General features: G+C 48.8%; 1 protein-coding gene across 1 annotated transcript in view; it reads left to right on the top strand.

Moving 5' to 3' along the window:
• Positions 1-25,214, top strand: part of KSR2 (kinase suppressor of ras 2) — a 343,956-nt gene that overhangs the window by 243,307 nt on the left and 75,435 nt on the right. The window contains exons 6-7 of the mRNA XM_069497272.1: positions 17,139-17,208; positions 20,237-20,320. Of these exons, the coding sequence (XP_069353373.1) occupies positions 17,139-17,208; positions 20,237-20,320 (154 nt within the window). The remainder of the gene's footprint in view (positions 1-17,138; positions 17,209-20,236; positions 20,321-25,214) is intronic.

The raw sequence follows: 25,214 nt of genomic DNA, 5'->3' as shown, positions 1-25,214 counted from the left end.
CTCCAGAACTTTATGGAATCCTACAGCCACCTCGCAGGGTGCTGTTTAAATTTTCATATAGCAGGTAAGTAAGTAAACAGTCGCAGAGAGAGTAAAAGATTCGACCAGGGCCAAAGCTGAGACATGAACTTGGGACAGTAACCTTGCCCTTTCCAGCGCACAGGGGTCCCCGGTGCCGCTCCACCCCCCATGCCTTTAACATTTCTCCCTTACAAACTTGGAGAATGTCTTTTGCCTGCACCCTTGAGGGCGATATCTAGGGATGAAAAAAGCTAGCAGATGCAAAAAGAGTCACCTGGAAGCTTTGAGCAGGGTTCGGAAAACCCTGAGCTGGCTCTAAGCATTCACCCATGAAAACTCCTTTCAGCCTTTAGAGAATCAAGGTCCTATTGACAAAGTGCAAAGGCGTTGACGTGCGCTCGGAGGCCGAGCTGCCTGCTCCAAGGTGAGAGGCATAGATCAGGCCCCTGAATGTGCTTCCTCAGGCGTCATCAATCCTGCCTTTGTCTTGCACATAATCGAGAATGATCACACGGAACAAATCCATCATTAGGCTGTGTTCCTTCCCGCAAGGATAGGAGCGCCAGGTAAAGGAGAGGGAGGCAGGGTGTGGTCCAGGAGCACATTCAGAGCCAGACTCCACCGAGAATGGGGGCAGGTGTCAGAGCAAAGGGGCCCTGAAAACCCACCTGATTACACCCGCCCAGATCCAGCGCCTCTTCCTCCCCTCGCCGACTGTCAATCCGTGGCTTTTGACAAACCTGGGAAGATTGCACCTTAGGGTTCGGCGTGCTGACGTTGAGAACTGGGAGCCCGCGGCTGCGTTGCGAATTTATGTTTTCCTCTTTGATAGTTGCAATCAGACTGTCTTTGAGCACTGGCCCTGAGTTCCTTTTCGGGTTCAGACCCATTTCTCAATGATTAGATGTTTTGTCCTTAGTTACGGGGCTGAGTCACCACACCTGGACTGACCTCGGGAGGCCACCGGAGTGACAGGCTCAGGCACTGTGGTCCCCCGGTTCACTCCAGGCCTGAACAACATAGGTGGGGCTCTTTGTGCCATTTCCTTGTTCACCACCCATTATAAATGTCTCTGCCCTCCTGGTCACCATTCAACCCACTCCCATGATGAGTTGCTGGCACTGCGGTGTGGAGCTCCGAGATGTTGAGTGTCATCTTCAGTGACTTCCATTCTTCCTGTGCATTCTTGGTATTTTGGATCTAGGGCAGTGGTTCTAAGTTAAGGAAAATGTTGTCCTCTCCCCAAGGGACATTTGGCAATGTTTGGAGACATTTTTTCTTGGTCACAGCTGGGGCACTGGGTGCTGCTGGGATGGAGTGGGTGGAGGCCAGGGATGCTGTTCAACGTCCTACGATCCACAGCACGGCCCCCGCCACAAAGAATGGCACAGCCCCAAATGTCAGTACTGCTGAGGCTGAGAAACTGATTTAGATCAGTGGTTCTCGAAGTTTGGATCCAAGAACAGAGCGGCATTAGCATCATCAGAAATTGTTAGAAATGCACATTTTTGGTCTCCACCGCAGAACCACTGAATCAGCAACGCTGGGGCAGGGCTCTGGCAATTGTGGTTTTTAACGGGCCTTCCAGGGGACTCCGATGCGTGAAGTTTGAGACCCGGGGACCTGGCGTCATGAGTGCTGTAAAAGGCCCAGAGAGGCAGCTGCAGGCACACGTCTCATTAAATGGCTGAGATGCCACTCGGACTCTAGAGCCACCTCCTCAATCCTCACTGCATCTCTCTGTCCCATTTGAAGTTGTGTCCAATTCCAGATAGCTAACCCTCAACATCCGTGCCTCGTGTCTGTCCGATAGGCCAAAGAACCTTCTAGGTAAATTAAAACACTGCTAAATCTATGAGAGGTGAGAGTAGCCCTTTGGTTTCTCTGCCTGGCACCTTCCCTTGTGGACTTGGCCGATTAAATCGCTTATTTCTAAGAAGGGGCAGGGGTGGGGGAGGATTTCCTTCGTTTTGATTTTCATGGAATGTTGACTCCTGTTCACAGATATTACCAGGCCGGCCCTGTCACTTCAAGCTGCTAGGTCGCACCCACGATAAACGGATGGTTTTTTCCTATGACAAATTCCTGATAAGAGCAGCAATGGCAAGAAATTCCCCCCTTTTCCACTGACTCGTTGTGTTGAGCAAGTTACTGGAACTTCTCTGACCTGCAGTTTTCTCTTCTGTGAAATGGGATATAGCCCTGATCTCTTGGGTTGCTGTGAAGATCTTAAACAGAAAATGCCAGGCGTGGAATAGAAGATTAACAAATGCACATTTGCACCTCTTATTTGAAAGAGTTGGGAGGTCTATGGCCGTGTGGGCTCCTATTGCTTTATCATAAAGTTAGTGATTGAAAACAACACAAACATATTTTTTTTTATAGTGCCGGAGGTCAGAATTCCAAAATCAGTCTTGTAGGCCTAAAAATCAAGGTGGGGGCAGGGCTGCTTCCTTCTAGAGACTTGAGCGGAGAATCTATTTCCTCCCTTTTCCAGTTGTAGAGGCTCGTGACCTTACACCACTTTTTCTTCTCTATGTCCTGTTGTGGTCACACTGCCGCCTTCTTCCTTTGACCGCCCTGACTGTCTTTTATAAGGATCTATGATGACATGTCGTGCTCACCTAGGGAACCCAGGCTAATGTCCCCGTAACAAGATCCTTAGTTTAATCACACCTGCAAAGTCCCTTTTACCCTACAAAGTAACATTCACAGGTCGCTGGGATTAGGACCTGGATATCTTGGGTTGGCGGGAGAATGAATCAGTCTACCACAGTGACTGAAGTCATTGGCAGCTTTTGTAAATCAACTCCTTTGTAGGAGACCCAGTAGTGGATAGGCTCCGCCACTGTGTTTGGTCACAGGTGACGTCTGGGCAGATGCTCCTTGGTGCTACTCCAAAGCCTACGGTAGGTGGGAAGCGGCGTACACTACCCGGTGGTCCTCAGAGGGAGGCGCCTAACCCAGCCTGGGAATTTACTAGCGATGCAAAGTCTCGGGCCCTGCTTAGATGTAACTGCATCACATACGCTGGTAGCAGGGCCCAGGCATCTGTATTTTAACAAGCTCTCTGGGTGGTTTGGTGCATGCTCAAATGTATTTTAATAGCTTTATGGAGATATAATTCATAGACCACAAAGTTTACCCTTTCAAAATAATTCAGTGGTTTTTAGGATATTCCCAGAGTCGGGCAACCATCATTTTTACCCAATTCCAGAACATCTTCGTCACCTTAAAAGAAATCCCATGCCCTTTAGCTGTCACTTTCTATTGCCCACCTCCCCACCCCAGGCCTTGGCAACCCCTAATCTCCCTTCGGTCTCTATAGATTGATCCTGGGCTTGGGGGCTCTCTGTGTCCTCTCTATACGGACAACACCGCTCACTGATAAACCATGGCCCTGTTGCGGCAGAGGTCCCCTGCCCCAGAGACCTCACTTTCAGGGCTGCAGTAGCGACTTGTCACAACCCCGTCACCTCAGCAGGCTTCCTGGCCCCATTTAGGGACGCTCTGGAAACACACGCTCTGGAATATGGGCGCACAGTATGGGCCTTGAATATGATGGGTCACAAGGCTGTCCCCACGGGGTCTGCAAACTACAGACAGCACGACACCTCTCTGGACGGCGCTTTGAGTCTCAGGAAACTGACAGCAGGAGTTGATCTACTGCCCGACGTTCAGACCCCACGATGCCTGGTGTCTTGGGTTTCTTAAAGTCTGACCGGGGTCTCTTGCAGCAAGCTCGTCTGGTCTGTCCCCGCGGCGTGCACTCAGGCAGTAAATTCCACGGAACGGCTCTGTGCGGGCCCTTCTCAGCAGCCCTTTGTTCTATGGACAGTTAACTGCCACCGAACATTAACTACAGGGTGGCTGCATAATTAAAAAACACCACATTTCCATTGGGGGAGGATTTCAGCTCAGACAACTCCGAATGGCTCTGATTTAAGATCCATAAACTCAGTTCAAGGCAATAAATGAGTAAGTAATTGATGATGTAGTGTGCAAGGGACTTAAGACCCATCCATCACCCCCGGGCAAGCAAGGGCTGTAGACGCGCTCTGAGAACAGGATGATGCAGGGGGATGAATAGCTGGAGAGACCCAGACAGTTCTGCTCTCTGCATAACTCACCGGTAGCTTCTCTACAGAGCCATGGCTTTCTCCCCAAAAGAGCCTCTTCTCATGTTTTGTCTTCTCTGGCGAGGAGGAAAGGCAGCTAAGGAAAGCTGAAAACAAGCAGCTGGATTGATCTCGAGCATATCTGCCTCTTATTGCAAACCTACTGTGTGCCAGGCACTTGCTTCGTATTCCAGCACCTAGACCCTAAGAAACCCTGCAAGGTGGATTGCATCACCCTCGTTTTACGGGGAAGGAGGTCTGCAGCGGGGAAGACACAGACGATGGGGCAAGCCAGTGCAGAGCCAAGGGTCTGACTTAGGTCTGCACCTGTAAATTAATTCCATTTTGCCCATTCTGCCTCTTAGGCAAAAGAGGAGGTTTGCATCCCCCGGTTGCCCGGATTGCGGGATGTGCAATCCACAAATGAGCCCTTTCGGCAATTTCTGGGTCCAAACGTCAAGCCCAGCTTGCAGATTCCAGGCTGTGGTCTGCGTGTCTCCCGCCTTCCCTGCCCACACCTGTCAAGCCATTGCTGTCTCTCTCGGTTTATTTCAACGTGAGGCCATTTACAATTGAAATTGATGGAGCACAGGGCTGGCTGTTTTCCTCCCTTCACGGAGACATTTGTGGTGATGGCAGCGTGGGGCTTCTGTCTGTCAGCTCTTGTTTTGTCCTCATTTAAGCCTGAGCCAGCCAGGATAAGCCAGCTCCTTCTAATTAGCATTTTCCTCTGGGTCAAGGAGACAGGTCCTGTGTCTGTGTGGGTCGAGGTGGCTCTGCACGGCCACTCAGGCATCTCTGGGTCTCCAGGCTGCCCAAATCCCATAAGGACATTTTCCGTAGGTGACCTCTGAGCCTCTGTTTCCCCATTTGTAAAGTAGGATCGTTAGTACCTACCTCCCAGGGTGGATTTTTTGTGTATTCATTTATTCATTCGTGCAGTAAATATCATTGCAGATGCCACTCTGGGCCCATCACTGCACTGGTTGCCGAGGCTACGGGAGGGAATGAAACAGACTTGGTCGCTATGAAGAGTCCATCGGCGAATGAATGGAAAACGCTTAGGCCATCCCAGTGGTCCCCAAACTTGTCTGCACATTAATTTACCTGGAGGCCTTTTACAATTTTCCAAATCAGGTTATACCCCGGCATAATTAAATCAGGGGTCAGCAAATTTTTTATTAAGGAGCCAGATAGTAAATATTTTAGGCTTTATATCCCATATGGCGGTCTCTGTTGTGACGACCCAACTGTGCCTTTATAGCTGTAGAAAAATGAGCATGGCTGTGTCCCAGTAAAACTTGGTTTACAAAAACAGGCTGGCCCATGGACCCTCGTTGGCTGACCTCTGAATTAAATCCCAGTGAGGGTGGGGTGATTTCACGGGTACCAGGTGATGTCAGTAGGCTGACAGTTTGGGGAACCTCTGACTTGGGCAACACCTGGCCCATTTTGGTTAATAGCATTATCAGAAGTTCAGTAACTTTCCTGGTTAGTGGCAGAGCCAGGACAATAACCCTTGTCTTTCTAACTCTATTCTTTTGACCACTCTGTTTCTCTGTTAAGCTCTCAGAGCCTCAGTGTTTTCATCTGCAAAATGGGATCAAGACTAGACCTCTCCGTGACAGGGTGTCTGGGAAGACTGAATGTTAAGTTAACGTAAATGACAAGTCTGCCCTTGGGACGGACTCTGCCAAGGGTGCCCATTACGGGTGGGAGTCAGCAGGAGTTGAACATGTTCTAGGGGTTCTGACTCCAGTGACTGGGGAAACTCTGGGGTCCTGAGTGAACAGGAAAGTGGGGAGAAGTTTGGGAGAGAAAGTGGTGGGCTCCATTTTGGGGTGGGTGGACTTCGTTTGGCAGCTGAGGTTTCCGCCCCACGGCAGAGGCAGGGAGCTGGGGCTGGAGGTGTGTGTGGCGTGGGGGGGTGGGGTCAAGGAAGTGGGGGGGCTCCTGGCTTTACAGGACCCCTGACTGGCCCAGGGCCTGCAGGACATGGGCAAGCGAAGCCTCCGTTTGGAGAGTTGAGCTGTCGGCCTATTTTTGCTAGAGTTAGCGAGAAACATCCCTCACCTCTCAGCAAGAAGCTAAAATCTGCCTGAGACACTGGCCACAGAAAGGTGAATAACTGGCAGCTCTTACTCTCCAGGCGCTCATGGTCAAGGGTGGTGGCAGGGAGTGCAGACAGGTAAGCAGAGGCTGTCCATGTGATGAGGCGAGTGGCCCAGAGAGATACACACGAGGTGCTACGGGAAGGGCGTGGCAGGGACATCCTCTCCTTGTGCATTCAGGGAGGACTTCCTGGAGGCGCCCCAGCTGTGATGGATCTTAGAGGAAGACTTGGCATTGAGTCAGGCTAGGAGAAGCAGAGGCCAGGGACGTGAGGCACAGGAATATTCTAGACAGAGAACAACATTTCCAAAGATGAGAGGTATGAAATAGCAGATCCGTGTCATGATGTGGGTGTAACTCCGGGAGGGCCAGACAGGGGCTGGGACAGCAATTTAAGCTTAGGAGTGGCCTTTAGCTCTGTCATGCTGCTTTCTCAGGTACACCGGACGTTTCTTCCTCTTTGGCCTGGGGTCAGCATATTCCTCCTCCCCGTCTGACCTTTTTTCCTTGGTCACTCAAGTAGATATGACACTCCAGTGGACGTCTTTGAGACAATGATTTTGGATAGTCCAAATTTAGACAAGCTTCTGGGGCGGAGAGACCCCTGCCACCTGCCGGGAATGTTAGGTCTGCCCTCAGGCTCACATTTAAGTGACTTCCCCCGACCCCAGCAAGCATCACACGTTATTTCCTTATTGATAATTTATCTCACAAGCGCTTCCCAAACAAACCGAGGCGGATCTGTTATCCTAATACATTCTTCTGGATTTCTAGATGTTAACAGTTTATTTCCTTTTTTGCATTTTAATTTTGTTATCTTATTACAAAAAATGATTTTGACATTTCAGGATGTTCCCCTCCTCTTTTCATAGCAGTAAAATTATATCTAGGGGAAGGTTTGGGATAGGCATGTAAGGAGAGGGAAAAAGGTAAGTTTCCTAGTGCATCTCATCTTTAGATTTGAGGGAAGATTGATAATTAATGACACGCCCCTCTCGTATCTATGGGGCTGTGTCTTGTCCTGTCCCCCCATGGGTCACCACTGTCCCCACATCGCCTGCACGCACCCCCAGCCCACCGTTACCATCCTGGATCCTCCACCTGTCATTCCCACGAGGAAGATAATGACTCGTGTGGTACCCGGGTCTCTCACTGTTTGGTTACAAGGTTAAAAATCTCTGGCATACTTTAATAAATTCAGTAGTGAGCACATTATAAATGTAATTAAATGCCTCAGCCATCTTTCCTTCCTTTACCGGCAGTGAAACTTAATTGAGGCCATCTGAGAGGGCCGAGATAAATCACAGGTGATGACTCCAGGGTGCGCATTTCTCAGCGGGAGGGAGTGATGTTATCGCGGTCCACGAGTGTGATTTAGGGCAGATTGAGGGGACCCCACCTTGGCGGTTACCTGCCAGGGCTCAGACACGAGGTCGTGATGGTCTTTGAAAAAGGGGAGAGCGTAGGCTGAGTGCAGTGGCTCACACCTGTAGTCCCAGCACTTTGGGAGGCCGAGGCGGGAGGATGGCTTGAGGCCAGGAGTTCGAAACCAGCCTGGGCAATATAGCGACACCCCATCTCTACAAAAAAAAAATAAGAAAAATTAGCTGGGCAGGGTGTGCACCTGTAGTCCTAGCTACTCGGGAGGCTGAGGCAGGAGGATCGCTAGAGTCCAGGAGTTCGAGGCTGCAGTGAGCTATGATCACACCACTGCACTCCAGCCTGGGTGACAGAGCGAGACCCCATCTCTAAAAAATATAAAAATAGAAAGGGGAGAGTGATTCTGAGAGGGGATATGAGAATAAATACCTTTAAGGATTCTCACTGGATCCAGAAAGTGTTTCTGGTTTAGTGTAACCGTTTTTAATTTTTTAACCAGGGGCAGGGCCAGGTGGAACAGGTGAAGGAGGACAACGGTGACGACAACTCCCCTGTGACATCTCCCCTCATGTGCTCTGCGCCATCTGCCTCTTGCCCTCACGTTCCAGCCCCCATCTTCTCTGTTGCCGTTTGTGCAGTGCGCTCACCGTTCAGCTGTCCCACCCAGATGGGCTTCTACCTGGACTCACTTCCAGCAGGGCATTTCCTCTATCCTCCTCGTGACCTGGCCACCATCACCCCCTGCAGTTGTAACTTACACATCTTCCAAGTGTTTGCTCTGCTCTGATAAATTGACAGCTAGAAAATCCGATTCATCATCCAGACAGAAGCTATGAGAGAGTTAATTTTCCTCTTTCTCTGCCCCCATGCGTTGACATGATTTCAGCAGGTGCGTGTAATCAGAGACATTGCCCCCTCGTGGATTATTCTACTAGGAGACAGTGAGGGGTGGAAAGAACAGGAGCTCGGGGTTAGCATCTCAGCTGGCCTGCCTGCCGGTCCCCTTCCCCTGGCCCCGTCTTTTCTGTAAAATGGGCATTGAAACAACATCCCCTGCAGGGTGCTGGGATTAAGTGAACAGAGGAGTGACAACAAGTGGCCAGACATGTTTTGGCTTGGGGACTGCAGACCCCTTATCCTTCCAAGCATTTGGAAGTGGCAGAAGTGGGCCTTGAACCTAGGTCTTCTGGCTCCAAGAGGGAAAAAAAAAGTCTTTCTGCTAATCAGCCAAGGAAATGATTTGCACACAGGTCTAAATCAAGGGTTGGCATGCTTTTTCTATAAACGGCTAGGTAATAAGTAGTTTTGGCTTTGGGGACCACATTGTCGCAACTACTCAACTCTTGCTGGTGTCACGCGAAAGCAGCCTCAGACAGTATGTCAGTGAGGGGGTGTGGCAGTGTGCCAATCAGACCCTATTTACAAAACCAGATGATGGGCTGCATTTGGCCTGAGGGTTAAGTTTGCCAACCCCCGCTATAAATAAGTCCTAGTCCACGGAGAGCTTTTCCACGTTCTCACTGGTGTGTTAATTCTACAGGCAGAGAGAGGATGACAAAAGCAATAATAGCAGTAATACATCAGGCACTCAGCTGAGTGCTGTTGCAATCTTATTACCCCACTTCATCTTCCTAACAATCCCACGAGGGAGATAGCATGACCCTCTTTTTATAGGAGACAAAACTGAGGCTTTGAGACATAAGAAAACCCAAAGTTCCGTGGCGCCTACGTGTTTGTTACAGGTGTGCTCACTCCAAAGTCCCGTGCTCTCTCCTACACTCCACTGGGCGAGTTCATGCCCTGGTGGCCCTTCCTGTTCAGAAATGAAGTATGCTGCTCTGTCTCCTAAGGAGGTCCACGCGCAAAGCCTTCTCTCTGGCTTAAACTCCCCCGTGCATGGATTGGTTCAACCTGATCTCTCCATTCCTGCAATGCTCTCATTCCTAGGCAGGAACTGAGGCTGTGGCCTCAGTAGCTTCACTGTTGCTTTTGGTTTTGCCTCAGTGCCATGGGCAACCCCTAGCAATTCCTTCGAAATCCCTATAGAGGTTCTCTTCCATTCAGAGTACGCATCACTGTCCTTGTAGACACCCAGCGTCTCTGATCACTATCAGTCCCCTCTGCCTTATTCCTTCCCCCATGATGTGGCACCAAAGCCCACCCTTGTCTACTTGCCATTGCCAAGTGGTTCCCTGGAATTGGTTCCCGTCACCATCAAGGGCCCCAGATGATGACGTTTGGATCCTGGGAAGTGGGTTGTTGTCTCAAGGAGAAAATTATGTCCAAATCTATGAAGAAACTCGACTCAGCCCTGAAGCAGCATGGAGCTGTAACCTTTAAAGACAGCGCATAATTAAAATGCCTTTAGATCTGATATATTTGAATTGGATATTAAAACAAATAGAGTTATTCCCTGCTATGTGAATCATATCATGAGCGACTTCAGTCGAGGATTGGTTGGCACCTTGGATAAAGCAGCGGGATTTTAGCCGGTGACTTGCCTGTAACCCCAAACTGCATACAAGAAAAGTTTAATGGTCCGAGTTTTATTACTTTCAGATATCTTCGGGCCCAAAGAGTTTGCTGCTTGATTGAAATGCAGCGCCACTGCCGAGTTCTCGCTCAGTCGTGTCCCTGGGCCGGAAACTTAAGGGCAATTTGGACCTTCTAGTCCCTTTGTGGCATTTCTGAGGATGAGCTCTGGGGTTTGACTGTCCTAACGCAAACCTCAGCTCAACCACCCAAACTGGAATTATGGAGCTTAAATGAAATAATACATCTAAATCACATAATCTAGGTCCTGTCATGCAATAGGCACTCAGTAAATGTTAGCTGTTATTATTAATAATATTATGTGCTTGGAGGCCTTTATCTCCATGGAAACACTTAAGGATAGGGTAGTCCCTCATCTATCCAAGGGGGTTTAAAGACTCAGAGATTCCAGTAGTTTCCTGTGGTCCTTTCCAATTCTAGGATGGCATGACTTTTAAGATAATTCTTTTCTTTTTTTGTTCCAGATTCATTGCTAAACTGCATAAAGTAATTTTTACATTTATCTCAGAAGGGGACATGGTGTGGGGTGGGGTAGCAAGGCTTTAGTTTTATGGGAAACTGGGTTCAACTCTAAATATGGCGAACCTTAGCTAAATGACTTTGAACACTTCATTCTCAGTTTCCTTATCTCTAAGCTGGAGATACAGATTGCTAGGGTTGTGTGGATTCAGTGAAGAAATGGCTGCAAGATACGTACAGTGAACAAGACCAAGCATTGCTCTCATGCTGGGCAGAGGACCGAATACTGTGTGCATTTTCTCACTTAGTTCAAACAGCCCTATGAGCAACCGTGATTCGCCCGCATTTGTTTGCATGATGACACTGAAGTTCGTGGGGCTGTCACTCACCCAAGGACACACAACAGGTCACATCCAAGCTCAAATTGCCATCTGTAAAATGGAGATAAATGTATACTTCCTTCCCTACCGTGCAAGAGTATTTTGAGGATAAATCAGTTCAGATTTGCTCTTTATCTCATGAAAGGTACCTCTAAGATCTCCCAAGACCATGTCAATTTCTAGGTAACCAATGAAACAACAGTTTTAGCCAGGACTGAATATTGGTTCATTCATTCATTGAACTCGCATTTATCCTTTGAGCATCTCCTGAGCTAGTCACTGGGGGATATAATGATAATTAAGACCCAGGCCCACCCCCTAAAGGCTTTCAGCCTAGTGCTGTTGGTCCCCATAGTAGTTAAATTGCAAAGAATGATTTTTTTTTTTTAAATCTACTTTGCCTTATCCCCATGGCTACCTCTTTATCCTTCCCTGCTTGGGTTTGGCAGTGCACATTCCATGATAATTTTTAAGGAATTGTCCCCAGAGATCAGTCTGTGCCATATCAGATATTCCACTGCTACAAGTCGGTGGGTTTGGGACAAAACACTTCGCCACACTCTCCTTTACAGCCAAGGAGGAAAAAGAAATATCCTCTCGGTTTCTGGAAAATAACACAGGCTGTGGGGCCAACAAGCACCCCCTTGCTTTCCCAGGGACATTGAAGGGTGATGGGGTGTGGATTTTTTTATTGGGGGCTGTGGGGGGGATCATGACAGCTCAGGTGGGAAAGGCTTGGGCTGGGAGATGAAATGGCCTTGGAAGGGTTAGGGCTGATGCGCTGGACCAGGGTGGGGGGGTGGGGCGGTGGGGAGGCTCTGCCTGGTTTCTCATTCACAGCCCGGCGGGCTGTCCTCCCCTCGGCCGCCAGAGGGAGCTCTGACACCCACATGGCCCCGCACAGCATCCCGCTTCCGTTCTAATGCACTTCCGGTTCCCACTGCCTTAAACTCCAAAGTCTGTATTGCTTTATTTTCCTTAGGGGATATTATTTATTTAATCATTTACTTTCTTATTTACCCTCTAGACTCTAAGCTCTCAAAACTTGCTTATCTTGATTACTGTATTTTCCGTTCCTAAAACCCTGTGTGGTACGAGATAGGTGCTGTATCAGTTACCCGTGGCTGCTGTAACAAGTGACCACCAACTCAGGGGCTGAAAACAACCCAAATTTATTATCATACAGCTCTAGAGATGAGAAGTCCAAAGTGGGTCTCACGGAAATAAAATCGAGGTATAGGCAGAGCTGGTTCCCTCTGGAGTCTCTTGGGGAGAACCCGTTCTCTTGCCTTTTCCAGCTGTGTGGCTTGGCTGCAGGTCCCCTTCTGTCTTCAAAGCCAGAAATCGCATCACTGTGACCTCAGCTTTCATGGTCACATCTCCTTCTCTGACTCTGTTCCCCGCTACCTCCCTGTGAGGACATTGGGACCTCCTGGGTCATCCAGGGTAATCTCCCCGTCTCAAGATCATGAACTTGGTCACATCTTCAACCACTCTTTTTGCCATGTAAGATAACACACTCGTGTGTTTCAGGGATTGGGACGTGGACATGGTTAGGGTGGGGATGGCAGCATTATGCTATACGTCACCTTTCAAGACTCCTCAGCCCTTCCCAGACAGAGGTGGGTAGGAGGCTTTGACAGTATAGGGTGGCTGGAGGAGGGTGTATGTAGGAGGGCCGTCTGGACTGGATGCATCCAGTCTGTTCTTGTCTGTGGCTTAAATCCCAACTCAGTCCCTTATTATCTATAGATAGTTGCTTATTTCTTCTAAGCCTCAGTGTTCCCATACGTGAAATGGAGACGAAGTTGGCTGTTGTGTATTGAGCCCTGGCCCTGCGACCTGAATTAAAAGTCCCAATTCTGGCATTTACTTGCCGTGTGACCTTGGGCAAGTGGGATACCTTTTTCTATTTCCTTGTTGAAATGGGTCTCATGGTAACGGCTGATGCACTACATGTGTATATACGTGGTAGTGTTTGTATAAAATGGGATAATTTATGAAAAGGGCTTGTTTGGCAATGGTGCTTGGCATGTGGTCACAATAGAAAGCAGATCTATGATTATTTTTCTTCTTATTTTCTTCTTATTTCTTCTCTTCCTTTTCTTTGGTTTATCGTCAGCCATTTTTACCTGTATCTCTGCATGTATCCTTATATGTTTTTCCCATGCCTGGCTCATCTGTTAGCTTGATTTTGAAATCACCAGGTCAGAAACTGAGTTTTTCATTATGAAGGTCTGCACAGTATGGATGCCTTGTTAATGTCAGTTCTGTCTGTCGGACCTTCTGTTTGTCTCTCTACCAAGTTGTTTACAAAAGGCTCCAGGTTTACCCTGCTTCTATGCACATTTCTACGCGGTGGCATTTCTCGGAAGGCACCAACAGCCAGAACTTATGCAAGGAGAGAACAAACCTCCCTCCCTCCACCTCTTTCCCTTCTCGTGCACTAGAAATGAAAATATCTACGAATAAATGTCTATCATTTTACCCCTGAGAGTGCAGGCACCGGGGATGTACAAAATTCTGCCTCTGTGTGTCTGCATGACTTGTTATCAGAAAATTAGAGGAGAATAGAAGCTTTTGTTCAGCTATGGAGACATCTTAATAGGTGCTTTGATTGTTAAACAGAAGTTTCTCTATCGGTTTAATTGCTGTAAATGTTGTTTGCCTTCTCTGTTATGATAAGACCTGGATTTTCATAGATTTTTCCCCCTTCCCTTTCAACAGTTTCCCTTTGCTTTAAGGCTTGCATTGGCAAGTTTAATAAAATCTAAACGAAGAAAGTAAAGAGACAATCTCAAAGTTCAAATCTTCACGCCCACGAACGCAGCCGTGTGGAGGTTATTATTGCTTGAGACTAACGATGCTGCAGCCACTTAATGTAATTGACAGAATTCACCCCTTCAACCAGATATCGGGAAATGAAACCAACTACTAAACTTAATTACCTCTACTTTTTTGAAAAGGTGCTGTAATTGAGAATAACAGAATAACTCGGATATGAATCTAAAATAGTGAAATTTGCTCATAATAAAATAGGATTTGTTCTCTGCTGACTTAAGCTTCGGAAGCACTACCTGGTTGTTTTTTTCTTTTCTGGAAGGGTGGTGGGGAGGGAGGGGTTGGCTAGAGAAGTGGAGAAACATCTAGATCAGGAATTCTCAACCTTGGCGCTAGTGACATTCTGGGTCATTGAATTCTTTATCATGGGAGTCTGTCCTGTCACCCCTGGCCTCTCCCCCAAGAGATGCTAGTAGCACACATGCATACCCAGTGTGGCAACCAAAAATGTCCCCAGATATCGCCAAATATCACCTACGGGGAAACAGCTCCTCTGGTTGAGAACACTGGTGTAGGTGCTCCTGGAGGACTTTGGAACAATTGCTGAGTTAGTTCTTGAAATTCTGCTGGTGCCTGGCTGTGTGGCCTTGAGCAAGTTGCTACACCTCTCTGAGCTCCTTTATCTTCCTTTGTACAATGGGAATAATGAAAGCACTGACTGCTCAGAAGTGTAGCTTCCAGGTAAAAAATGCACAGCAGAATGCCTAGCACATGTTGAGTAATCAGTAAATTCAGTGTTTCTGTTATAAGAATCTTGGATTCAGCAAACAGGAATTAAGTAGTACCCACTTTGCCCCAGGCACTATGGTATGAGGTGCTGATGTGAAGTTGGGACTTGGGGGTACTACCTTATTCTTTACCCATGGCAGACATTGCTAATCAATTTCAGTGCTCTTTCCCATTGAGTCTCAGAATCCTTCTCAACACACCTTTCTAAACAGTCAATATTAATGGCCGGTGAGATGCAGCCCATTAGGCACTCTTGGTTTTGTAGATTACTCATGAGAAGGCTAAACTTCCCTCCCCAATACAGCCCTCCCATCTCCACCCACCCCTGGCCCTGGAGAGAGCACCTTAAGGTGCTAACAGGTAGCATCCTTCCTCCCACATCTGACTTCAATCCCCAAAGGAGATAGGAGTGGAAAGAATGCTCTTTTCTCGATTGTTTTTCTTTCTTGTCTTTTTCATTTCCCTTAGAAACTGAAACAAGTAGTAAAGTGGGCTCGAGCTGGATGACATTTAGTTTTAAGTTAAACTAGAGGAATTCCAAAGGCTTATAATTCTGATTGATATATCATGCTGTCTCCTCCTTGGGTTTTCTCTGCCCTTTGGGGCTTGGGAAATCATTAGCTCTCTCAAAACGGGTCCCAGCTTTACAAGGGCAGAATTAGGATTTCTGGAAACAGCTTTCAGATGGCTTCCAACAGTGTCATCAGACAGAGGAGAGGAGCGAATAGGTTGGGGGTTAAACGCTCCCTGATAGGTTCTGACATGCCCGGCTCCCCGACGAGAGCGCCACTCCATAACAATTGCTGTGAAAAATGAGGCCTGCATCTGCAGCTCCGAAAATGGGGAGCTGGCTCCGTCCATCTGGCCTGAGAAATGAGAGCTGGCGTGTGGGTCAGGCACTTGCGTCTTGTCTCCCTATCTGGTGGAGATTTCACAGGCAGCTCTAGTTCATTTCTGCTGTTGTTTCACACCTCTCCAGGGCCTTCTAGGTCTGCCAGGAGGATGGTGTGGGCAGCTGGGCAGTAGGGTAAGGGTGGGGGCTGGTGCTCAGGGTCTGCAGAAGGCCCGGAACTCAGTCAGTGCTGGAGTGAGTGACAGTGCAGTTTGCTGGGATTTAACCTAAGGCATGGAAGGAAAGACCAGATGGGAACAGACACCTAGTCTGAAGTGTGCATAGTTTACTGTTTCTTCCTTATTCCCATCCATCCATCAATCCATCCACTCATCTATTTACTCACCTGCCCATCTGTCCACCCACCCACGTGTACAACCATTCGTCCACCTGCCTATCCACCCATCTATCCATCCATCCATCTACCCACCCACCTACCTATCCACCCCCCATCCATCCACCCCATATCCATCCATCCCCCATCCATCTACCTATCCATGCATCCACTCACCCACCTGTCCATCCACCCCCCATCCATCCATCCCTGCATCCATCCATCCATCCATCTACCCACCCACCTGTCCATCCACCCACCATCCATCCACCCCCCCATCCATCTACCTATCCATGCATCCACTCACCCCATCCATCTATCCACCCCCCATCCATCCATTCCCCCATCCATCCAACCATCCATCTACCCACCCACCTGTCCATCCACCCACCATCCATCCACCCCGCATCCATCCACCCCCTATCCATCCACCCACCCATCCATCTACCTATCCATCCATTCATTCACTCCCCACCCATCTATCCGCCCCCCATCCATCCATCCCCCCATCCATCCACGTATCCATCCATCCACTCACCCACCCTCCTATCCACCTACTCATTCATCCACCTACTCATCCATCCACTTTTCCTAGCATAACTTTAGGTGGTACATGGTTGGACATGTTTTAAGTAATTATAATATACAGTAAATGACATGGCTTTCCATAGAGAGTCTGCTCTTAAAACAAATGTATTTAAACAACAAAAAAAATGGGGTCAACCTAAAATGTGAAGTAAATAACTTTACAGTGGTCCAGAGCCATGGCAAAAATTAGGAACAAGATACTTGCATGACCAGCGTTTGGAATATGCCATGTTATAATTTTGCATGCCAAGGCACGTGTTCTAGAGTCCCTTGAACCTGAATTCACAGCTGCTATGTAGCCTACAAGGTGTATGCCCTTGAGCAAGTGACTTGCCCTCTCCAAGCCTCAGTTTTCTCATCTGTAAGGTGGGTATGCTAGAAACTCCTGTTCTTGGGGTTGTTTTGAGAATGTAGTAAGCTAAGGCAGGTGAGTCACTCAGCACATGCATGGCACACACACAGCTCTCCGTAAATGGAAATGTGATTGGTTTTATTCCTTCCACAGCTGGCTCCTTTTAAGTCATCCCCTGGGCAGGGCAGCCCACAAACCTTGCAAGAGTTAACAAGCTAAACCAGTGTTCAGCTTGGCTTTGCTTTAGCAATTCATGGCGGCTGGAGTCCTTCCTGGGGTCAGCAAGCCTCCTTTTCCTTCCGGGGCTCGGCCAGAGCCCGCCCCAGCCTCTGACCCTCCGTGTAACAGGCTCTTCCCCTCTTCTCTCCTCTCCCTGTAGACACACTGTCAGTGCCGCGCTGGTCCCCACAGATCCCTCGCAGAGACCTTGGCAACTCCATCAAGCACAGGTAGGATGGATTCCTGTGTGCACCGGTGCCCACCCGCCAGCCCTTGGGGCGGGGGCAGCTCTGGCCCGCTGCCCTGGGGTGGGGGAAGGCTGGGCAGAATGTTTTGCTCCAGCTCCTACATCACCATGCCCCTCTCTCCTCTGCCAGGCAAAACCTCAAAGTGGCAGCCAGAGGGCTGAGATCTGCTTCTTATCAACCTAGCCCTTAGAAAATTTGCACATAGTGGTTAAAAGCCCAGAGCATGGGAGTCCAACTGACCTACATTCCAATCCCAGCTGGTAGAGCTTTGCAGTCTCGGGGAAATTACTTGCCGAATCTGAGGTTCAATTTTTTCATCAGATAATTCTGCCTACCTGTAAGGTGGTTGTGAGGATTAAATGAAATATTATATGTAAAGTGCTTGGCACATAATAAACACTCAATAAATGGTATCTTTGTTAAAATAAACACTTTATACCCTAATTTTGGCTCTTCCCACCCAGAAGACACAGGATTGCAGGCTGAACTGAGAGGTGCTCATTCTCTGAGGTGTAGGTCAGCCCAGAGCTCCAGCCTTGCTGGGTGCATGGGACGACCTCTTCCAGGTTACACCTGCCCTCTTTGGGAGGGGGGTTTTTATCTACTGGCCATCCCTTATAAGAAGTTCTTTGACTTTCCAAATGTAACTGTCCACAGTTTGTCTCGTTAGCCTCACAGTCTCCTTACAAACTCAGTGGGGTGGGTGGGGCAAGTGTGGTCATGCCCCTTTGACAGATAGGGAAACTGAGGCCCTGGAAGATTAAGCGATGGGTCTAAAAGCTAATTAGCCTCAGCACTCTGCATGTCTTTGATACCTCTGCTGAAAGTTTTCCGTGCACCGGGGCCTCTGTGAACTCGCTGAGCGCCTTAGTCACTCACTCATGGGTTCTTTCCACCGGTATTTATGGCGTTTCTGTGCCATGGTCACAGCACTGAGCAAGACATAAGGCCTGTGCCCTTGGGGAGCTCGGGTGTTGAGGAGGGTCAGAGAGTTAACAGCCCGTGACAGTATGCAGGGGTCAGGACTGTGGGGGGTGACGTCAGGGGCAGACACATCGCCACAGCCCGGGGCAAGGCGGGAGTGAGCACTCTCACGGAATGGCAGCTCGTCAACAGTTTTTGAAAGAAGTATGTTGACAGGGTAGTTGTTAAGACTCAAACAAGAAAACACTGGAGGAAGCCGCGAGAAATACGTGATAGACACGTCAGTGGTCGGGCGATGAGCTGCAGAGAGAAGGGTATCAAAGACAAGGGCCTTTTTTTCTATTTGCTTCCTCACTGCCCTATGGCTCAGCCCCACCTCTGGACTGACCACACCCCTTGATAGACCTCGTCCCCCTGCTTGGCAACGCCTCTGGCTCGGCTCCACCCCCAGGTTGGCCACGCCCCCATGCTGGCCACACCCACGGATCACCACACCTGTGGCTCAACTCCATCCCTGGGTTGGCCACGCCCCTTCACGGCTCCTCCCCTGGGGCGGCCACGCCCCTGGCTCAGCTCTATACCAGATTGGCTACACCCCTGGCTCTATGCCACACCCCTGGGTTGGCCACGCCCTTGGCTCAGCTCCGCCCCCCAGGATCGCCCCACCCCCAAGCTTTAGGGTAGTCCCTCAGGTACGGATGCTGATGCCCAAAGGAGGGAAACGACGCGACGCGCTAATTTGGGGCATGAGAAATGTCTTCCTAGAGGAGCTGGGACTTGGAATGACCTGTTACTCTTCAGTCTCACCCTGTGTTTCTCCCCGGGCTGGATGCCAGCAGGGAGAGACCTGGACTCACACCAGCCTTGGTGAAGAAATGAAATTAAAATCCCATCTGCTGTCATCAGAGTCACTTCAGCCAGAGCCAGGGAAGAGGGAGACCTGATTCTGGGGACAGGAGAAGGCTGGAAAAGTGGCTTAACCAACCCCCAAGGCCAACACTGGAGAGGCAGAGTTTTCTTGGCAACGAGCGTCTCAGTTCAGAATATTGCTTCTTGCTTAGATTTGGAGGCTTCGGGCTGTGGCTCATCCTGTTTGGAGAGTGACTGACCCAGATGGGACAAGATGGAGCAGCAGAGGGATGCAACCTTTCCCTCAAAATGCTCAGACTCCAAGTTACATAAGCACTTCCGATTTCCCTTTTGACACTCAGAGGCAGTGGAGATTAGATACAAGTCCTGCTGACGGTGACACAAATTGAAAATTAAAATTAACTGTGACCTGGCAACCTTCAATACTTTTCTTGGGCCCAACCCTGCTGCTGCCTCATATCTCTTGGGGAAGAAAGCACCCCAGTGACATCGGTGGCGGGAGTGTAGGGGTCCCCAGGGAGTTAACCTATGGCACCTCTGCTCCTGCTGGTTTATAGCGGTATATGGGAGCCCTCCAGCCTGCCCTACGTTTGCAGCAAGCAGTGGTCGGGGTGGGAGGTGAGCTGATAGTCTGAAACAGCCTTCACTTTTGGGGACTCTTCTGTGCCACTAAAGTTTGGGGTGTCAGCTCTCTTAGGAGGGGAGGATGCCCCCCTTGAAGCTCCCAGGTGATGTAACTAGCAGTGGTGGAGAATGGGTCAGCTGGGCTCCCGGGAGGCCCCACCTTGCTTTGTGGCTCTCTGACATCAGTTGTAGCCACAGTGGTTGCTCTGTGCCAGAATTGAACTTGGCACATAGTAGGCCACCAGGCCATATTTGTCAAACAAAGAAATGACTGTTATGAATATTCAAGGTAATAATATAGTCTCAACCCAATTAATTGAGCACTTACTATGCACCTGGTGCTGTGCGATGTCCTTGACGCACATGACCTCATTTAATCCAACAATTTATGAGGTCAGTACTATTATCCCACTTGACAGATGAGGAGACTGAGGCTCCATTGGTTTAAGCAACTTGATTAAGTCACATGTCTCGGAAGAGACAGGACTGGAAGCCAGGGCTCGTGTGTTTGCCCTTTAAGTGGCTCATCCTCCTAGAGATGGGTCAGTCGCCATTGCCTTACCCCTGAACATTTTCTGTCTCTTTTCCACAGGTTTTCAACCAAGTACTGGATGTCTCAGACATGCACAGTCTGTGGGAAAGGGATGCTTTTTGGCCTCAAGTGTAAAAACTGCAAGTAAGTGGCTGCACCTTGGAGCGACTTTTTATAGCACCCAATGTCACCTGGCACCATAGCAGGCTCTGAAATAGCTTATGGCAGTTTGGTTTCTTGACCCTTAGAAGAGTTGTTTGCTTTGTTTTTCAGAAGTGGGTTTGAAATGAACCTCTACGTTTGGGTATGGGGTCAGGGAAAGCAATTCTGAGTAAGAGCTGATGGAAGATTCTGGAAATGCATAATGCTGTCTGCTGAGGCATGGGAGCCCCTCACATTTTCATAGCATCTGAAGTCCCGAGTTGGCAAACTTTTTGTCTAGTTGACTAGATAGTAAATATTTTAGGCTTTGCAGACCATGGGATCTCTGTAGCTCAAAAGCAGCCATAGGCAGTACAGAAACAAATAGTCTTGACACATTTATTTATTCCAGTGCAACTTGATTTGCAGAAACAGGCTGCAGGCCGGCTTTGGCCCCCTCAGCTGTCGTTTGCCAGTCCCCGAGTTAAAGTTGGCAAAGTTCTTTTCTCCTCTATTCTTTCCCCTCGCAGTACCTCCCTGAAGGAGTGTTACAATTCTCCCCATTTTACAGGTGTGAATGCTGAGTCCTGGCAAGGAAAAGTCACAGCTAGGAAGTGGCAGCAGGACTTAAACTCAGACCCCTAACTCCTGTCCTTCTTGCTTTCTGTAGCATCCTGTTGGTCTTGAGTTTTGGTGAGAAGGCCAGGCCATCCAAGCACCCCACTTCCCTCCTCTTCCACACCCCAATTCCAGGTCATGAGTGGCAACAAGTAAGGAGGCAGGAGAAAACGGTGACAGCAGATGTAGGCTCTGGAGTCCAGCTAAGCCGGGTTCAACCCCTCCCAGCTCGGCTGCTTTGTCGCTGTGTGACCTTGGGCAGGTCCCTTCACCTGCCTGTCCCTAGTGTCTCATCTGTGTGGAAGGAGCAGGCATCACCCCTGCCTCAGGTGGCGGTGAGCGTTCAGTAAATCAGCACACTCGGGACGTAGCGCAGTGCCTGGCTCACAGTTCAGCCCTAAGAAATCGCCAAGGCCTTTCTGTCTAGCCTTTCGCCTTTCATAAACATGGATTAAATATCCTCTTAGGTCCAATTACTCTAAAATAGTCAATTACATTCAGCTGTGTGTAATGGCTACAAATGACTGCTTTGCAGAAGTCACTTAGTTTAAAAGATCCTAGGAGCCCCCTTTTCCCCTCCTGCCTTGTTCTTCCTTGTCTAGTCTCGGCAGAGAACTCTCACGGGAGCCCTTTCAGGTCTCCCCAGATTCTTGCCCTACAATGGGGAGGCGGGATGGCAGCGGGGCTAGTTCTCCCTCTCCACCCCCACCTGGCAGCGCACCTGGGTAACACAGGTACAGCCGAGAGAGCCCCCTTCCCTCCTGGAGTTGTGGGGAGGGGAGGATTCATTAGTTTCAGCCCTTAAGGAGCCGTAAGCTCCGTGGGACAAGGGGAGGTGCGGCAGTGATTACCCAGCTTTAGTATTTCACGGCTGCCATTGTCACCTTGGTCCTCTGTGGACCCAGGCTCTCGGTGGCCCCTGGTCTTCCTGAGTCCAAGAGGCACAAGCTCAGGCCCTCCGGTTTGGCTCAGAGGCCGTCTGATTTCCCCTGTATACCAGCTGCTCCGAAGGCCTGTCTCCTCTGTATCTAGTCACAGCGTGTTCCAGGGGGGACAGGGCAACATTCACATCCTCACACCTGCCACGTGGAGGCTTTGAAGTCAGGTAAGTAGGTGACAGGGACGCAGCTGGAGTAGCAAGGCGGAACACTTCCCAAGCCGTTTTAATTTTCAGCACTAGTGGCAGAAGTCGGAGGCAGCCTTTGCTGCTGCTCTCTGTTCTAGAAGTAATGAGCAGAGGCTCAGGCCCTGCCAAGGGTTGGGAGGGGAGGTGGGGGAGACAGCTGGCTGCAAGTAGCACGGGCTTTGGAAGCAGCCAGAATTGAGTTTGGGTCCCAGCTCCATTGCTGAACTCCCTGTGTGAGCTTGAGTGAGAGTTTGTCATCTTGGGGCTCGGTTTCCTTATCTGCAAAGTAGGTGTGATATTGGGGCTGTTGGAAGGAGTCCATGAAATGTCCTTGCCCCAGATTAAAATGTTTTATCAAAGAACATTCGTCCCCGCTCCGTCTTGCACAAACAAAAATGACTCCTGCATGTAGGAGGCAGGATGCAAACCAAGCCATGGTTGGACTGCACCATTGATCTTACCAATTTGCTCAGCCCTTAGAAAAATCACCAAAACGGTGACCGCAGCTGCTGCAGCTGCTATGAAATTCCAGCGTGCTTCATGAATTTTGACATGGTCCTTGTAGAAACTACAACAGAATTTCAAACTAACTCCAGCACGTAATTGTGAGCATGCATTACTAATATCGCCAGTTGAAGTTCCAACTTACTCATCTATGAATAAAATCCTGCAGTTTTTTGTATTAGTTATAGAGAGGATGGATGGCCATTTGGATGTGTTTTCAAAGATTGGCAGGATTTTGGATGCATTTGGGAGCTGAGAGAAGGGCTGGATGGGGGTGAGGAATGGGAAACATACAGACTCCGCTCCGTTGTCAAGGAGTTTAGGGGAGACACGCCTACAGAGGAGTGGATCTCAGTACAATTGAAGTGTTTGCAAAAGAACAGCAACAGGTGAAATTTCAAAGAGGTGACACCAAGAATGGCGAGGCAGCTTCTTACACAAAATGGACAGAGCCATTTCTTCACTTATTCAACCGGTATTTATTGAGCACCTGCTGTGTACCAGGCACTGTTCTAGGCACTGGGGAAACAACAGTGAGTAAAACAGGTAAAATCCCTGCCCTGGTAGTATTTATAAGGGTGAGGGGTGGGCAGACAGTAATCAAGGTAGAATAAATTAGTAAATTTCGCAGATGATGCAAAGTGCTAAAAAGAAGAACAAAGCAGAGAAAGGACATAGAAAAGGGTCAGGATGGAGTCTGCAGTTTTAATTAAAGTGGGCAGGGATGGTCTCATACCTGAGTGAGAATTTTGCAAAATAGTAGTGTGTGATCCATGTCCTTTCCTATCCACCCCAGAGGCGTGGATCTGAATCTGCCCTGGAGGAAATGATTTTATTTTGTTCAAACCCAGAGCAACCCTGGTTCTGTGCCTGCCAGAAACTCAGATTCAGTAGCTCTGGGGCAGAAACCCCCAGAATTTGCATTCTAACAAGCTGCCAGGTAGCACTGGTGCTGCAGGTCCTCGGACCCCACTTTGAGAACCACGGCTCTACCTAGAAGATGTAGTTTAAAGCACAAAACCAAACTGTGTTGTCCAGCTGTGAGATGATCATGTAAGGATGCACAGTCTTTGCTGATCATCTTTCAGGTGTCCTTACACCCCTTAGCCTCAGTCTGTAGATCTGGGTCATTTTCATCCTCATCTTTCCAGTAAATTTTCCAGTGCATTTTTGTGTGATGGGTCAAAAAGATAGCATGTGATTAGGAACCCAGGCTGTAGGTCGGACACACCTATATTTGAATTCTGGCTCTGCCGCCAACCGGTTGTGTCACCCCCTTTGAGCCTCAGTTTCTTTCTCTGTAGAATGGGGATAATAATATCTACATCTATAGCTTGTTTTTTAAAAAAAAAAAAAATAACATAATTTATCTGGAAAATGCTCATCTTAGTACCTGGCCCATTATAAGTGCTTAATCAAAGCAAGCTAATGCTATTACTAACGTTATGAATTAGCTTTGGGGTGTCCCTACACCCAGCAAGCCAGAAACATTTTCTTAATCTCTAACCCCCTTCTCTCCTGCTTCAATTTAATGCCCGCTTCCTCCGGAATTATCATCAGCTGTCTTGTTGGCGTTCTGAATAGCAAGATTAATGAAGTAATAGGAAATTAAGACTCCGAAAGCAATTTGCAGTTATCTAAATTGAGGCATTTTCATCTAATAGGTTCATGAGCGCAGAATGGAGTTTAGCTCCGAGTGGTGGGACGTCAGCACAATCCGCATATTGTCTGATACTGGATTCAGCTGGCAGAAGTTTTGCTTTTGCAGTAAGATGCTGACGGATTTCCCAGCCTTCAATCATGTGTTATCTGTAGCCTCTCGACTTCTTCGGGTCCTTCCACAGGTTTCTGCAGAGCTGAGGTCTGGTTCCTTGGAACTCTCTCTGTCGCTATCTGCACGTCTTGCAGGAAAATGCACAACCGTGATTTTGGGTGACTTCTGCTCTAAAAAATGAGAGTTTAAAGTTAGGTGCATTTTTTTCCCCCCTTCACGGGCTGGAGTGTAGGAGGGAGAGAGACATTTTCCAAAACCACCAGTGGAGAAGTAGCATTTTCACTGTCTCCTATGCTTGTTCTAGCACATTCTCCCTTCTCATAGACTATGCTTCGGTTCCGGTGAGGTCAGCCAGCCCTGGCTGAGCAGCTGCCGTGCGGGGGTTCTGTGCTGCCACACGGGGTTTGAGGGTGAAAAAGATGCACTTGCCGTCCTCGAGGTGCTCACGGTCACTGTCAGTTCTCAAGGTGTGCCCTGGCCCCACCTGTCTCAGGGTCAAGGTGGTGGCTTAAAATTGCAGCTTTCTGAGCTCTGCTGCAGACACCAGCCTGCTTCTTCCCATGCCTTGAGCCTCTGGGCACAGGGCCTAGAACTCTGCATTTAGTCAGCCTCCCAGATAATTCGTATTTGTACTTAAGTGTGAGTAAGGAACTTGGATCGAGAAGGGGAGATAAATAAGGTCAATGAGAGCCGGGCACAGGGGCTTGTGTGATCCCAGTTACTAGGGAGGCTGAGACGGGAGGATCATTTGATGCCAGGGGTTCAAGACCAGCCTGGGCAACATAGTGAGACCCCATCTCTAAAAAAAAAAAAAAAAAAATACCATTTAGGGAAGTGCTGTGGGGCTACCCCAAGGTAGGGGGATACATTATATA

The sequence above is a fragment of the Eulemur rufifrons genome, chromosome 21 (genome assembly GCF_041146395.1).
Source record: "Eulemur rufifrons isolate Redbay chromosome 21, OSU_ERuf_1, whole genome shotgun sequence".
Lineage (NCBI taxonomy): Eukaryota > Metazoa > Chordata > Mammalia > Primates > Lemuridae > Eulemur > Eulemur rufifrons.
This window is presented reverse-complemented; position numbering and strand designations above follow the sequence as displayed.